General features: G+C 39.6%; 1 protein-coding gene across 6 annotated transcripts in view; it reads right to left on the bottom strand.

The window, feature by feature from the left end:
- The window catches only part of mcur1 (mitochondrial calcium uniporter regulator 1), a 65,213-nt gene that overhangs the window by 30,280 nt on the left and 18,572 nt on the right, over positions 1 to 16,361 (bottom strand). For all 6 annotated transcript variants that reach the window (XR_007250161.2, XR_007250163.2, XR_009447057.1 and 3 more), the window contains 3 exons: positions 15,638 to 15,739; positions 12,980 to 13,021; positions 6,469 to 6,540 (listed from right to left, as the gene is read on the bottom strand). Coding sequence is in view for 2 of the 6 variants with exons in the window: in XM_059653555.1 (XP_059509538.1) it covers positions 6,469 to 6,540; positions 12,980 to 13,021; positions 15,638 to 15,739 (216 nt within the window). In the remaining 4 variants the exon portion in view is untranslated. The remainder of the gene's footprint in view (positions 1 to 6,468; positions 6,541 to 12,979; positions 13,022 to 15,637; positions 15,740 to 16,361) is intronic.

Below are 16,361 nucleotides of genomic sequence, written 5' to 3'. Positions count from 1 at the left end.
CCTCAGTCCACATATTTTTCTAGCATGAGCCATGAGACAGTAATCAGGTTTGATAACACAAAATGATTTTCTCTTCTTATCAGAGGTGCTGAGACAATTTGCAACAACCTTACCATTATTCAGAATGAGATCAGTTAATTCACCACTAAATGTTACCTGAATCTGACTTTCCTGGTCAATATGGCTCTGTTCCACACCAATTGTGTGTTTACCTTGCCTAGTAGCAATGGAAGCCTGACAGATTATGCTAAATTAACATGATTTTGGCTGCAAAGAGGGACCAGATTAGGATGTCACTAATGTGATTCCTTTTGTAAGTAAAAGTGTGGGTTTAACGAAACAGGATTCAGGTGTTGATAAGGTGGAAGATACTGATGGAAAAAGTGCATGCCACTTCTCAATTAGCTGCTGCACTACAATACTAGGGGTGAAACTTTCAACTACTTGTTCACTACTCTCCATCCCTGCCAACAAACCCAAGCTCATTCTTCACTTCAAATATACTTTCCTGAGTCATTGAGACCGTTACTTTAAAATTCACCCAATGAATGAATAAGATAAAAAGGAAATTTTACAGATGCCAGAGATCTGAAACAAAACAAAAAAGTGCTGAAGAAATTCAGCAGATCTGGCAACATTTTGAGGGAGAAACAGTGTTAAAATTTCAACTGTAATGACTCTTTCTCAGGATGGGTAAGCTAGCTAGATAAAATTAAAACCCTGTTTAAAGATGAAGAAAGAGCACATTTAACATGTAATTCCCCTTAAGAATGAGGGATTTTCATTAGTTAGCAAACTCTGCACATAAACTGCAAGACTGGTAAAAGTTAATAAAGCAATTGTATTACGGGAAGTTCCAAACAAGGAAATTGTGACATGATTATTTGACAGTTTACTAGAATATGGTCTGAAAACTACTGGCAAAATGATAATATCCACCCATTAAACTATGTTGGCACAAGAACCAGAAAGTTATCCCTCAGAAACTTGAGCTCTCTAGTTGAGCATAAATGATTGATTTTTGTCTTTTCAGCATGCAATACTTGAGCAGCTTTACTGTACGTTCAGATAAACAGAAAATTGCAAGGAACTCAACTCACTGATCTTTGAGAAAATGAAATAATGGACTTGAGATGAGAAGGTAAAAACAACTCAATATGGTCCTGGTTTAAAGCAGGGGAAAACAAAAGACAGATTTACTCTTCTACTTTTCTATTCCTGCGGTAAAAACAAGACCTACCAAACACAGGTTTTTGCTTCACAACCAGACAATTATTATTAAACAAAAGCAAGGAAAAACAAACTATATCAAGCACAACTTCCAATTTTTGCTTAGGGATGGAAATATTCATTCAGTCCCATATGGTAAAACATTTAAGTTAGGGGAAAACATTCACTTTTCGGTTTACTCCCAAGACACCCATACTTGATACAAATTGAAAACCGATGCAAACAAAACTTCTCATTCAAATTATAATTGAAATAAGTATTATATCAGACAGCAACTAATTAGTAGAGGAAGATGTTAACATAGTGGGAATCATGAGGCCAGGCTAAAGACCTGGAGACAGGTTTGAATGCCATAATGGTAGATGACATATTAGGGATTCAACTTTTGGGGGAAAAAAAGAGAGTTGCAATTAAAAAGCTAGCCTAATGGTGATTGAATAACCACTATTGATTTTCATAAATACACCCCATTTGGTTCAGTAATGTCCTTCAGAGAAGGAAATCTATTGCCCTTATCTGCTCTGGGCTACTCGTGACTGCAGAGACAAAAACAAAATCAAGTTAACACTGAACTGCTCCTATGAAATGGCCCTACCAAGTCTCAATTCAAGCAACAACTGTAGATAAGCAACAACTGTTTGCACAGTCAGAGGCACCCACATCATATTAACAAATTTTTAAAAACTACATAAATAAATATATCGAACCCATTTTTACTATAAAAGTCATGTACACAGAACCTTGGAAAAATGTGCTTTTTACTTTAGTTCACAAATTTAGCCTAGATTTGTGCTTGTTAGATCCCAATGACAACATCTTCATAATTATGCCACATCTTGATAGAATGGGAGAAGTGACAGATGCTGGCCTCAAAATGGGCCAACAGACAGAATAAAATGAATACTGAAATGGTCGATCTAATGAAATGTGCTATTTGCTTTTGCAGTACAACAAATGCTAAAGAAAAGGGTGACAATGAAAATGTTGCGGTGCACATTTATGGGAATAGAAATACCACCCCCAACAAAACAAAACCTGGGTCTGCCATTCAACAATATAACTCAGCAAAAGCTAGGAAATCAAACTAACCTTCTTTGCATGGCAGAATTACTGGATAGATTTCCTGAATTATAATTGAATTTCTGGGCTAGTGTCAGTTCCATGTCTCATACTCTCTGATATAGGGAGAAATGAATAACTAAATTATAGTCACTGATGTGTTTTAGGAGCCCAAGAAAGTCTTGACGTGCGTACATGCATTGTACATTTGCAGGAAGTTTAAACTTCTGAACACCAGTTTTGTCTTGCACAGAGTGTTCCAAAATTTCCTATTATAGTGGACTGATATGGCCATCAACATATAGGCAATGAATACTTGTCCTTCTGGTTTTTACACCGATATGCTACAGAGTACTTCCTAGCAGATGTAATTTATGCTCAGGAGTGCAGCTCTAAATAAATTAAACTTGAAAAACACTCCAGCAGAAAAGCAACCAAAAGCTCCCTACCACTCTCAATACTCTCCAGCAACTCTGCCCCACTTGAAATAAATTTTGCCCGTCATCTCCCTCCCCATCCACACCTGATAGTACCTGCCTGAAAGTCCTCTTCCCATAACATGTGTACATGCATGTGTGTGAGGGGAGATGTCAGCAGTGATGGGTTTGAGAAGAACATTTATAACCCTTGCAAGTTTGCAGTTCATGACAAAGGAATGTAGCTTTATAGCTGTTATATTTGAAACTATGACTTCACATGCTGCTTGCCACTTCATCCAAACTGGGTCCAACACAAAGGTCCAAAGCTCTACCTTAAAAAGCTGAGTGGATGGTTAAAACTGCAGTCATCAGCATGCACTTACACTCTGCTGGAAGGAAGATCTAGTTCATACTGTTGATCATTACTTTCAAAGAAAAATATGTTATGTATTTATTCTAAATTTGACTTTTAATCGATTCAACTAGTGTCACTTGCTTCACTATTTGTAGGTACATCTAGAAAGTTATCTTTTTCATAATCACTTTATGAATCTTTTTCTGATAAAGTTTTAAATTTCAAATTTCTGTTCCTTTTTCTCATAACCAGTACAAAGGATAAGTGTTGGGACTAGTCTTTGGAACAATCCAAATTCCTTAAAGTTGCTTTGGGGCTTGGTGAATTCAATGTGTAGAAATTGTAGCATATCTACAGCAATGTACAGTTTCAGTAGGATTCCTTTTTGACTTGTACTGTCAGCATTTCAGACACACACAACACACAGCCACCGTTCCAGCAACATACAAAATGATTTCAAGCTACAATGTCAATCAGTTGCCTCCAAGGTAAACAATCTGCAAACGCAACCTACTTCCATTAGATTCAATAACTCAATTACATTAGAAATAGGGAACAACCTGGTGCTATGATGTTGTGGCCATAACAGAGACATGGGTTTCTCAGGGGCAGGAATGGTTGCTGGATGTTCCAGGGTTTAGAGCATTTAAAAAGAATAGGGAGGGGGGAAAAGAGGAGGGGGTGTAGCACTACTAATCAGAGAGGGTATCACAGCTACAGAAGCTTCCATTGTCGAGGGAGATCTGCCTACAGAGTCAGTGTGGGTGGAAATCAGGAACAGCAAGAGAGTAGTCACCTCGTTAGGGGTTTACTACAGGCCCCCCAATAGCAGCAGGGAGATTGAAGCAAGCACAGGTCGGCAGATTTTGGAAAAGTGCGGACGCAGTAGGGTTGTTGTAATGGGTGACTTTAACTTTCCCAATATTGATTGGAACCTCCTTCGAGCAGAAGATTTGAATGGAGCTGTTTTTGTAAGGTGTGTTCAGGAGGGTTTCCTAACTCAGTACGTTGACAGGCCGACGAGGGGAGAGGCCATTCTAGACTTGGTGCTCGGAAACGAGCCAGGGCAGGTATCAGATCTTGTGGCGGGAGAGCATTTTGGTGATAGTGACCATAACTGCCTCACATTCTACATAGCTATGGAGAAGGAGAGGATTAGGCAAAATGGGAGGATATTTAACTGGGGAAGAGGAAACTATGATGCGATTAGACATGAGTTAGGAAGCATGGACTGGGAGCAACTGTTCCATGGTAAAGACACTATAGACATGTGGAGACTGTTTAAGGAACAGTTGTTGCAACTGATGAATAAATATGTCCCTCTGAGACAGGCAAGAAGGGGTAAGATAAAGGAACCTTGGATGACGAGAGCGGTGGAGCTTCTCATCAAAAGTAAGAAGGTAGCTTACATAAGGTGGAGGAAGCTAGGGTCAAGCTCAGCTCCAGAGGATTACAGGCAGGCGAGGAAAGAGCTCAAAAATGGTGAGAGGAGAGCCAGGAGGGGGCACGAGAAAGGCTTGGCAGAACGGATTAGGGAGAACACAAAGGCATTTTATACTTATGTGAGGAATAAGAGAATGGTCAAAGAAGGAGTAGAGCCGATCAGGGATAGCATAGGGAACTTGTGTGTGGAGTCTGAGGAGGTAGGGGAAGCCCTAAATGAGTTTTTTGCTCTTGTCTTTACGAAAGAAACAAACTTTGTAGTGAATGAAACCTTTGAAGAGCAGGTGTGCATGCTGGAATGGATAGAGATAGAGGAAGCTGACGTGCTGAAAATTTTGTCAAATATTAAGATTGACGAGTATCCAGGCCTGGACCAGATTTGTCCTCGGCTGCTTTGGGAAACAAGAAATGTAATTGCTTCGCCACTTGCAAAGATCTTTGCATCCTCGCTCTCCACTGGAGTTGTACCTGAGGACTGGAGAGAGGCAAATGTAATTCCTCTCTTCAAGAAAGGAAATAGGAAAATCCCTGGCAATTACAGTCCAGTAAGTCTCACGTCTGTCGTCTGCAAGGTGTTAGAAAGGATTCTGAGGGATAGGATTTATGACCATCTGGAAGAGCATGGCTTGATTAAATGCAGTCAACACGGCTTTGAGGGGGGGAGGTCATGCCTCACAAACTTTAGATTTCTTTGAGGATGTGACTAGAAAAGTTGATGAGGGTCGAGCTGTGGATGTGGTGTATATGGACTTCAGCAAGGCATTTGATAAGGTTCCCCATGGTAGGCTCATTCAGAAGGTCAGGAGGAATGGGATACAGGGGAACTTAGCTGTCTGAATACAGAATTGGCTGGCCAACAGAAGACAGCGAGTGGTAGTAGAAGGAAAATATTCTGCCTGGAAGTCAGTGGTGAGTGGTGTTCCACAGGGCTCTGTCCTTGGGCCTCCATTGTTTGTAATTTTTATTAATGACTTGGATGAGGGGATTGAAGGATGGGTCAGCAAGTATGCAGATGACACGAAGGTTGGAGGTGTCGTGGACAGTATAGAGGGCTGTTGTAGGCTGCAGCGGGACATTGACAGAATGCAGAGATGGGCTGAGAGGTGGCAGATGGAGTTCAACCTGGATAAATGCGAGGTGATGCATTTTGGAAGGTCGAATTTGAAAGCTGAGTACAGGATTAAGGATAGGATTCTTGGCAGTGTGGAGGAACAGAGGGATCTTGGCGTGCAGATACATAAATCCCTTAAAATGGCCACCCAAGTGGACAGGGTTGTTAAGAAAGCATATGGTGTTTTGGCTTTCATTAACAGGGGGATTGAGTTTAAGAGTTGTGAGATCTTGTTGTAGCTCTATAAAACTTTGGTTAGACCGCACTTAGAATACTGCGTCCAGTTCTGGTCACCCTGTTATAGGAAAGATGCGGATGCTTTGGAGAGGGTTCAGAGGAGGTTTACCAGGATGCTGCCTGGACTGGAGGGCTTATCTTATGAAGAGGGGTTGTCTGAGCTCAGACTTTTTTCATTGGAGAAGAGGAGGAGGAGGAGAGGGGACGTAATTTGAGGTATACAAGATAATGAGAGGCATAGATAGAGTTGATAGCCAGAGACTATTTCCCAGGGCAGAAAAGGCTCACACGAGGGGTCATAGTTTTAAGCTGGTTGGAAGAAAGTATAGAGGGGATGTCAGAGGCGGGTTCTTTACACAGAGAGTTGTGAGAGCATGGAATGTGTTGCCAGCAGCAGTTGTGGAAGCAAGGTCATTGGGGACATTTAAGAGACTGCTGGACATGCATATGGTCACAGAAATTTGAGGGTGCATACATGGGGATCAATGGTCGGCACAACATCATGGGCTGAAGGGCCTGTTCTGTGCTGTACTGTTCTATGTTCTATGTATGCTATTGAACATCACCAGCCTTCAAGTTTAAAAAATACACATGCAGCTTCAAATAACACTTACCATTTCTTGAACTCTACTTTTTTCCAAATTCATGTCTAATTTGTTGTTTGATGATATCTTGACAACTTCATCCTGAAGGAAACATTTCAAAACAATAGTGTTAAAACCAGGAAATTGAAGTTTGAGACAAACAGCTGATTCAAATTCAACAGCATTTTGACAATTCCTGATAGCTTTTTCTAAATTATCAAAGCAGTACAATTTTTGTGCACCCTGAAAATGTTTTAACTATAGGGAGGGCACTCAGTACTGCTGCTGCACTAATCTATGGGTTTTCAATTTTTCACATCTAGACTCACCTAACACTGACTTAATTCAAAATAACCAAGGGAAGTACATGGATTTGACACTCATCCATCATGACCAAATGGGACCGTGGAATAGGTTTGAGGGACTAAACCGCTTAATGTTGCTCTTAAGTAGGAGCTATCCTTACAGGAGACATTTATTTTTATAGGTGTAGATGAATATATGATCATTCAACAAGTAAAGAAATCTGATGACCTTGCGGGACCCTGAAAATACCCTTGAAGATGCCATACCATTTCAAAACCCCTTTAGGAAACTTTTGTTTTTGAGCAGTTAAAGTTATATTTACAGAAGAAACAGCACAAACCTGTTTAGTGTTGGAGATATTACAGGTTGTTAGTTTGTTGGGTTGGATACTGATTTGTGATGCAAAACAATGACAACAGCATGGTTCAATTTCCGCACCGGCTATGGTTACCATGAAAGATTCCTGCTCGACCTCTCCCCTTGCCTGCGGCATGGTGACTCCTAGTTTAAACCACCACAAAAGACAGACAGCAGCCCCATGGTCTGGAAAGATTTTGGCAACTTTACCTTTATTAAGTGCACATGTAAACACCCATGTAAATGCCCATGTAAACATTTAATGACAAATCTTGGTAGACAAGTCACAGCACACAAATTATTCCCCTGAAAACTAAGTAATCACATGGTGTCATATATACACCAAATTTAACAACTGTATCAAAGCAGATTACAGCAATATCCTTAAAGTGATCAGAATTATAAACTGTAAATCACTCAACGCAGTTTAAGAAGTACTTTAGAAAGCACACAAATTTTCCTATGGCTTCTCTAGTAATAGCTGTGACTACACAATGTTTATCGAAATATTGAATTGCCCCCAAGCAGTGATGTTACAGCACCAGTGAGGTTTTGCTTTTCTACTCTTGCAAATAAAATGTAACCAAGAAAGGAGACTACCTGAGGTCAGTACTTGGAACTACGATGTTGTGGCCATTACAGAAACTTGGGTAACTCAGGGACAGGAATGGTTTTTGGAAGTTCTGGGATTCAGATGCTTGAAAAGAAATAGGGAGAGTGGTAAAAGAGGTAGGGGAGTGGCATTGCTAGTCAAGGCTAGTAGAGCAAATACCGAAAGGCAGTTTGAGAATGACATGTCTACAGAGTCAGTTTGGGTTGAGATCAGGAACAAGAAAGGAGTAGTCACTTTGTTGGGTTTTTATTTTAAATACAGACCACCTGATAGATGCAGAGATGTGGTGGAGCGGATTGAGAGGCAGAGACTGGAAAGGCGCAGAAGTCGCAGGGTTGTAGTTATGGGTGACTTCAACTTTCCAAATATCGATTGTAAACTTTTTAGTTGTAATAGTTTAGATGAAACTGATTTTGTCCAGTGTGTTCAGGAAGGATTCCTGACAGTATGTAGACAGACCAACACAAGGAGAGACCACTTTGGATTTGGTGCTTGGCAATCAACCGTGCCAAGCGTTAGACCTGTTGGTAGGAGGGCATTTTGGCGGTAGCAACCATAACTTTGTTACTTTTACAATAGTCATGGAAAAGGTTAGGTACATACAGCAGGGTAGGATTATAACTAGGGGAGGAGTAATTATAATTTTGAGAGGCAAGAACTGGATAACATAAAATGGGAATAGGTGCTGTCACAGAAGAGCACGATTGAAATGTCGAGATTGTTTAAGGAATGCATACTGCGTGTGCTCGATATGTTTGTCCCTAGCAGGCTGGGAAGATGCGGTCGAATGAGGGAGCCTTGGTTCTCAAGAGAGATCGAACGACTAGTTAAGAAGAAGAAGGATATTTACATAAGATTTAGGAAACAAGGATCGGAAATAGGCTCTAGAGGGATACAAGTTATCCAGGAAGGAGTTGAAGAAATGGCTCAAGAGGGCTATAAGGGGGCATGAGAAAACCTTGGCAGATAGGATCAAGGAAAATCCCAAGGTTTTTTACACGTACATGAGGAATAAGAGAAGGACCAGAGAAAGGTTCAGACCGATCAAGGATCATAAAAGGAATTTGTGCACAGAGCCTAAAGAGATAGGAGAGGTCCTTAATGAATACTTTTCTTTGGTATTCACGACTGGGAGGGATCTAGTTGTAGGGGAGGAGTGTGTGAAACAGGCTGGTAGGCTGGAGGAGGTGGATGTTAGTATGTGGAAAGGGTTCTGAGAAATAGGTTTTATGATTACTTAGATAAGCACAGTTTGATTTGTGATAGTCAGCATGGAATTGTGAGGGGTAGATCATGCCTCACAGACCTTACTGAATTCTTTGAAGAGGTGACCAAACATGTGGATGAAACTCGAGCATTGGATGTGGTATGCATGGATTTAAGTAAGGGTTTGATAAGGTTCTTCATGGTAGGCTCATGCAGAGAAGTAAGGAGGCATGGGATAGGGGGAAATGTGGCAGATTGGATTCAGAATTGACTGACCCTTAGAAGACAAAGAGTGATAGTGGACAGAAAATATTCAACATGGTGCTAAGTTACAAGTCGTGTCCTACAAGAATGTGCTCTATTTGTGGTTTTTGTAAATGATTTGGATGTAGGAGCGGAAGAGTTGATTAGTAAGTTCGCGGACGATTATGAAGGTGGGTCGAGTTGTGGATAGTGCAGCGGGCTGTCCTAGATTAAAAAGGGACACTGATAGGATGCAGGGCTGAGCTGAGAAGTGGCAGATGGAGTTTAATCCTGAAAAATGTGAGGTGATTCATTTTGGAAGGACAAACTTGAAAGCAGAATACAGGGTTAACGGAAAGATTCCTGGCAGTGTGGAAGAGCAGAGGGATCTTGGCGTTCATATCCACAGTTCCCTCAAAGCTGCCACCCAGGTGGACAGAGCTGTTAAGAAGGCATATGTTGTGTTAGCTTTCATTAATAGAGGGATTTAGTTTAAGAGCCGTGAAGTTATGCTCCAGCTATACAAAACCCCGGCTCGGCCACATCTGGAGTATTGTGTCCAGTTCTGACGAAGGAGGAGAGGTGACTTGATAGAGATGTACAAAATGATCAGAGGTATTGATAGAGACAGCCAGAGGCATTTCCCTAGGGTGGAGGTAGCTACTACAAGGGGGCATAGTTTTAAAGTGAGTGGAGATAGATATAGGGAAGATGTCAGTGGTAGGTTCTTTACTCAGTATGGTCGGGGCATGGAATGCATTGCCGGAGAGGGTAGTGGAGTCGGCCTCATTGGGGGTATTAAATGACTATTAGATAGGCATATGGATGATAGTACAAGGTACGGGTGGAGGTTGGGTAGACCTTAGGTTTAGGGTAAAAGTTCAGCACAATCTCGTGAGCCGAAGGGCCTGTATTGCGCCACACTGTTCTATGTTCTATGTCATTCTGAGCAAGTAAGCAAAAGTGCGAATGCACTGAACAGTTTTCAAGGCGTAAAAAAAACATGAAAAATGCTTTGAGCTTTTGGTCTTCATGGTGCTCTCGGCTGTGTACTGCAGCACCATAAAAGCCTCAAAACATTTTGATTATTACTTTGGATAAAATTGCCAAACATCCAATAACTCCTCATCTCAGAACTGAATGGCATCCTTCATATTTTTAAACTGTGCTCCCAGTTCTAGACTCCCCAACTGGGGGATTATTCAGCCTGTAGCTGTCCTGCCTATTCCTTTAAATATTTCACAAGTTTCAATGAGATTACCTCTCATTCTTTGAAAGTTTTCCCAATTCCTTCATGGGACAGTTGGGTCATCCAAGGAACAAGCCTGGTGAACCTTTGTTTCACTCCTTCTACTGCAATATCTTTCACTGAATTGATGAGACCAAAACTATACAATGTACTCCAAGTGCAGTCTAACCAAACTCCTATCTATTGGAGCAAGACTTCACAACTCCAGTACTCAAATTCTCTCACAGCAAAGGCCAAGATTCTATTTAGCTTCTTAAATAGCTTACTGCACCTACACATTGGCTGTCAGTGACTTACTGACAAGGACAACCAAGTCACTTTCTATACTTTCCAACATCCCACTACAATGACACTGCCAATGTATTCTTCCTACCAAAGTGAATAACCTTTTATTTTTCCAAATTAAATTCTGTCTACCATGTTCCTGTTGAATTACAGAGCCTGTCAAAATCCTCCTGAAAATGTTTTATGCCATCTTCATAACACAAGTGCCTGCTTCCCTTTCTATCAGGTATAAATCTGGAAATATTAAATTTGGTCTCCACCTTCAAATCATTGATGAGTATTGAAAACAGCTGGGGCCCAAAGTACTAATCCCACTAGTCACAGTCCAGCAATGCAATAATGACAATTATTCCTCCTCTATTTTCAGTCTATTAGCCAATCCTTAATTCATGCCAATACATTGCCTTATGTACTGTGCTTTAATTTTGCTGACAAACCTCCAGTGATTTTATCAAAAATCTTCTACAAATCCAAATGTCCTAGATCTATCAATTCTTCTTTACCAATTGTTTCAGCAACATGCTCATAATTCTCCACTTGTAATTCCATTGTGAATATAGCCAATTATATACTTTCCCTCCCTCCATAACTGTCTGGTTTATCACTTCCTTTACGGTAGGAAAAATGCTAGAATCTACTACTGATTTAAAGGCTGACAAGTCTGCAGTTCCTATCATACTTTCCCTTATTCTTCTATTAAATTGTGAAGTGACATTTGTAAGCTTCCAATCCGCAGAAATCATTCCAGAATCTGTAGAGTTTGAGGATAATCATAGTGCAACTATCTGTATATCCAACTTCTTCAACATTTCAGGCAGACCATCAAGTTTTTGGGACTTGATGTTCAACCCCATTAAAATTTCTCTAGTAGAATCTTCTCACCTATATTAATTTCCTTCAACTGCTCCTTTTCCCTTGTCACCCAAGTTCTTTATTTTAGGAGAATTTTGGCACCTGAACACAAACAAAGAATCAATTGACTTCTGTCTTTTCTCAATTGCAGATTATAAATGCTGCTACCTCCACTTTTAACGGACCCACATTTGTCTGAGCTAATCTTAAAATGCTGCTTGACCTGCTGGTTCATCCAGCTCCACACTTGTTTGCAGTTCAGTTTCCCTATTTTGCTAGATTACATTCATATTCGATTCTTTGTCTTCCTTTGTTGTATTCTAAACTTCTGAAGCCTCAAATTTATTACGATTCCTGGACACATTACAAGTCTTTCCTTTTAATATTATACAATCCTTAACTTCCTTTGTCAGCCACAACTGACTGACCTTTTGAGGTATTTTGCACCTTGAAGGAATGTATAGTTGCTGTCAACTGTGTAACCGTTCTTTAAAGAATGCCCATTGTTTATGTACAGTCATGCCTTTTGATATATTTTCCCAATCCAGCTCAGCTAACTTGTGCCTCATACTCTCAATTTTTTATCCAAATCCAACACCTTTGCTTCTGAAAGTGAAAAAAATCACTCTCAAACACAGAAAGAGTCATAGAATCCCTACTGTGTGGAAACAGGTCCTTCAACCCAACAAGTCCACACCGAACCTCAGAGCATCCCATCCAGACCCATCTTCTATGACCCACCTATTCTACAGATGGCCATAGTGCCCAGGGATGTTAAATTGACCAATCAACCTAGCCTGCACATCTTTGGACTGTGGGAGGAAACCAGAGCACCTGGAGGACCAGAACCAGAGCAGACACAGGGAGAATGTGCAAAATCCACAGAGGCAGTCACCCGAGGGCGGAACTGAACCCAGGTCCCTGCTGCTGTGAGGCTGCAGCGCTAAACATTGTGCTGCCCCATGTAAAATTCTCTCATATTATGGTCACTCATCCTTAAACGTTCTTTTACGCACAATTAATTTTAAACGTCCATATATCCACTAATATAACACATGATTTGCGACTTTGAAAACACTAACTTTCCCAATTAAGCAAATGTATTGTGGATGTTCAAAATACATGCTTGTTTTATCCTATTTGTGTTATTATGCCTAAAATCCCACAGTGGATCATTCAGTGGGTTTGAGCATTATCAAACTAGCTACACAGTGAGTGAGGGAGAGAGAACTGTACAGATATTCTGCATTTAGCACTTTATCATCTATGTCGGGATTGCTCAAAATATTAGTTTCCAGAATATGCCAAGAATGTAGTTTTGCATATTAGATATTTAAAATCATTACTCAATTTCTTTAAGCAAACATTATTACAGCTTTCAATCTACCTAGTCAAGAATTTTGTCAAGAAACTTTAGAAAATGAACTTACGACTAACTGTTTTTTGAGTTGTTGCAATTCAATTTTCAGTTTCTGAAAATGAACATCACAAAATCAGTATTTTCAAAACATGCAGAGGAGTCAGGAACAGCAGATATAAATATTAATTTATACTGTTCCTAAATATCATTCTCACTCAGTGCTATAAGTTATTTACCTCCAGATATCAAATAATATTAGTGAAATTTGGAGGAGTTGGCATGTGCACATTAAAAAAAAATCTTTACATTATTAACCTATTCAGTCATCCTTCCAATTGTACAATTTTGACACCACTAACTACTACCAGGATAAGGTTCATGACATCAATCAGTATCAATGCCTCAACCAAGAGGCTAACCTTCCAGTACAAGCAAAGCAGCCAAGTGTTGGAGCAGTTACAGACTTAACCATAGAAGTAATCATAAAAATAGATTTTCCCTGTGCCCCGAATGAATTCAGGAATAAATGTAGTATGCATGCTTTCACTCCTCTTTAGATCAGCTGACCAGAACAGCTTGCATTAATTTTGCCACTCATTATAGGAGCAAATCATAATTAGAACTGCTCATATAGTATAGCATCAGCTCAATTAGAAGTTACTCTGGAATAATTCTCTTCTGAATAAAAGATTTTAAAAAATAAATTTATACATTTCACTCTTAATTCATGCACCAGTTATTCAGTACCCACCTGCTAATAGAAAAGGGTCCTTTCTGACTGTCCAAAGGAATTCAGTTAAATTCCATTATATATATGTACATGTGCATAATATGTGGTTACAATCACCAAAAGGGTTGTAACTAATGTGGGTCAGCCTTCTCCCCTTGAATCCCTTATTAGATAGCAAACTTTTCACTAGCTTTCAAGAATGTCTTCTACCACTATTTCACAAGGATCTTCTCATCAAACCATGTAAGCATTGACTGTATTTTTGTTTCGGTGGTGACAATGTTACGATACCAGTTGATGGTACTATTGGACAAATCAGATCCCAAAATGGAATCTGATTTGAAAGATCATAAGTTTTATTTTGCATAGTTAATATGTTAGTTAGCTACTGAAACATGCTTGCAAGGCTAACAGAAGTCTACTGTATGCCTTTACAAGACCCAATAGATCTAACCTGGTTACCTTGGGTATGTTACTTCCATGAAGCTTGAAATTATTCTACGTTACACTGCTGATTTAGATAAAAATCAGCAGCCATTTTAATGTTAACCGATAATTGATTTTAGTCATTTTATGTTAACTAAGAACTATGAGCAGCCCTAACACATTGTTGTCAAGGGCAATTGTAAGTCAGTAAATACAGGGGTGATAAAACGAACTGACAAGTCAACACATGGACAACAAAATTTTTGATTGTATTCTCCACAGACATGAAGCAATGGAGGAGACCAGCTGGGAATGAATTTTAATAGTCAAGTCTACAGCTTGGGAAGGAACGATCGAGGGTTTCAGCAACTGAGACAAATTGAGAACGGGCAAAGTTGGGTGGTACCACAGGATGGAAGGAAGCAGTCTTGGTGACTGCAAGAATAAGGTTGGATATTCACTTCAAGATCAAATGTGACAGCGAGGTTGCAAAGAGTTTGGGTTGATTTCAGACAATTTCCAAGAAAAGAGATATAGCTAGTAACTAGGGAATTAAATTTGGAGCACGGACCAAAACGATGGCTCCAGTCATTGTAACATTTAATTGGTCAACATTTCTGGATATCCAGTATGGGATGTCCAGCTGATAATTTAGTTACTGTAGGGAGTTCAGTGTGACTGAGGTACGTATCGTTAGCGTACATATAAAAACAACATTATGCCTTTAAATACTGTGGCCTCAGGGCAGCACATAGATAAAAAAAATTTGACAGACCATCGATAGAGCTTTGGTTAAAACCAGAAGCAGCTGTGCAGATGCAGAGAAGACAAGCAATTCAGTGGTGACAATGTTACAATACCTGTTGATGATACTATTGAACAAATCGGATTCCAAAATGAGATCTGACTTGATAGATCATAAGTTTTATTTTGCAAAGTTAATATGATAGTTAGTTACTGAAACATGCTCACAAGGTTGCAGATTTTAATGACAGAAGGAGGGTAATTACACAAAAGAAAAAACATTTAATGTGTTTAAGGCAGTTATAATGATCTTAAAATAAAGAAAAACAAAGTTTCATCTGGTTTCCCAACATCCGCTACAGATATGCAAGTCAAGAGAAATTACAATCAAATCTCAACTCCAAGTTTCCAATTAACTGACTCTTTACAGTTTCTTTGCTGTGGACTGTGGAGACAATTTGATGAGTCCCTTCTAAGTCTAAGTCTGCTAAATAACCTGAAGATTTTGAACCAAGCTCTCCCAGTTTAGACGTATCCCAAACTAAACTCCTCTGCTGAGGTGACGTTTTCAACTGAACTCCGAGGAGTGAAAACAAACTTGCCTCTTTAACTCAATCCTGTCGTCATTTTTAAAGCAGATCATTGGGAAATAAAAAGGTTGCAATAGTGGTTAACTTTAGGGTTAGAAGGGGGAAGGTGCAAGATTAATGGGAATAGGTTCAAAAAGAAGAGGGAGTTTCATCATGGTCCTTGCTTTCACTTGCCAAGACAGCCGTGATCTAAACCTTAATCTACTTAACACGCAGCTTCAATTTACCAAATACTCACCTCATTTGCAGCTCGTATTGCTGAAAACTCACTCTTCTCCAATATAATCATATCCTTTTTCACAGCAGTTATATGTGACATAATCTGCTGAAGCATTACCTCCTGCAGTTAAAATGTATTATAGAATAATTTATTATAAGAGACAGCAATACTCCACTACCAACAGCAGGTGTAAGGAAAATATTGAGAGATTGGCAGAATTATTTAACATTGTAGCATTAACAAAATAGAATAGTTTTTAAAAGGCTGCCATATTCAATTCCGATAGTGACTGAAGAGGGTTTGATAAGCATTATAAAAAATCACCATGAATTGCAAAGTTAATATTCTGAATTATCTATTAACTTGAAATTAAAATAAAATGCAGAAGGTATTTTTGCACAAATTGCTTGGAGCCTTAGATGAGAAAACGGAAAACATGGTTAGTAAATTTGCAGATGACACCACGATTTGTAGTGTAGCGTACAGCGAAGGAGGTTATCTAAGATTACAAAGAGATCTTGATCAATTGGGTCAGCAGGCTGAACAGTGGCAAGTGGAGTTTAATTTGGATCAATGAGAGGTATTGCATTTTGGTCAAAACAAACAGAGGCAAGACTTACACAATTAACAGCAGGGCCTTCGGCAGTATTGTAGAACAGAGGGGCCTCGGAGTTCAGGTACATAATTCTTTGAAGTTTGCAACATATATAGATAGGGTGGCTAAGAAGGCATTAAGCAAGAT

Source organism: Stegostoma tigrinum, chromosome 2 (assembly GCF_030684315.1).
Source record: "Stegostoma tigrinum isolate sSteTig4 chromosome 2, sSteTig4.hap1, whole genome shotgun sequence".
Classification (NCBI taxonomy): Eukaryota; Metazoa; Chordata; class Chondrichthyes; order Orectolobiformes; family Stegostomatidae; genus Stegostoma; species Stegostoma tigrinum.
Note: the sequence above shows the minus strand (reverse complement) of the source record. Positions and strands in the feature narration are given on the sequence as shown.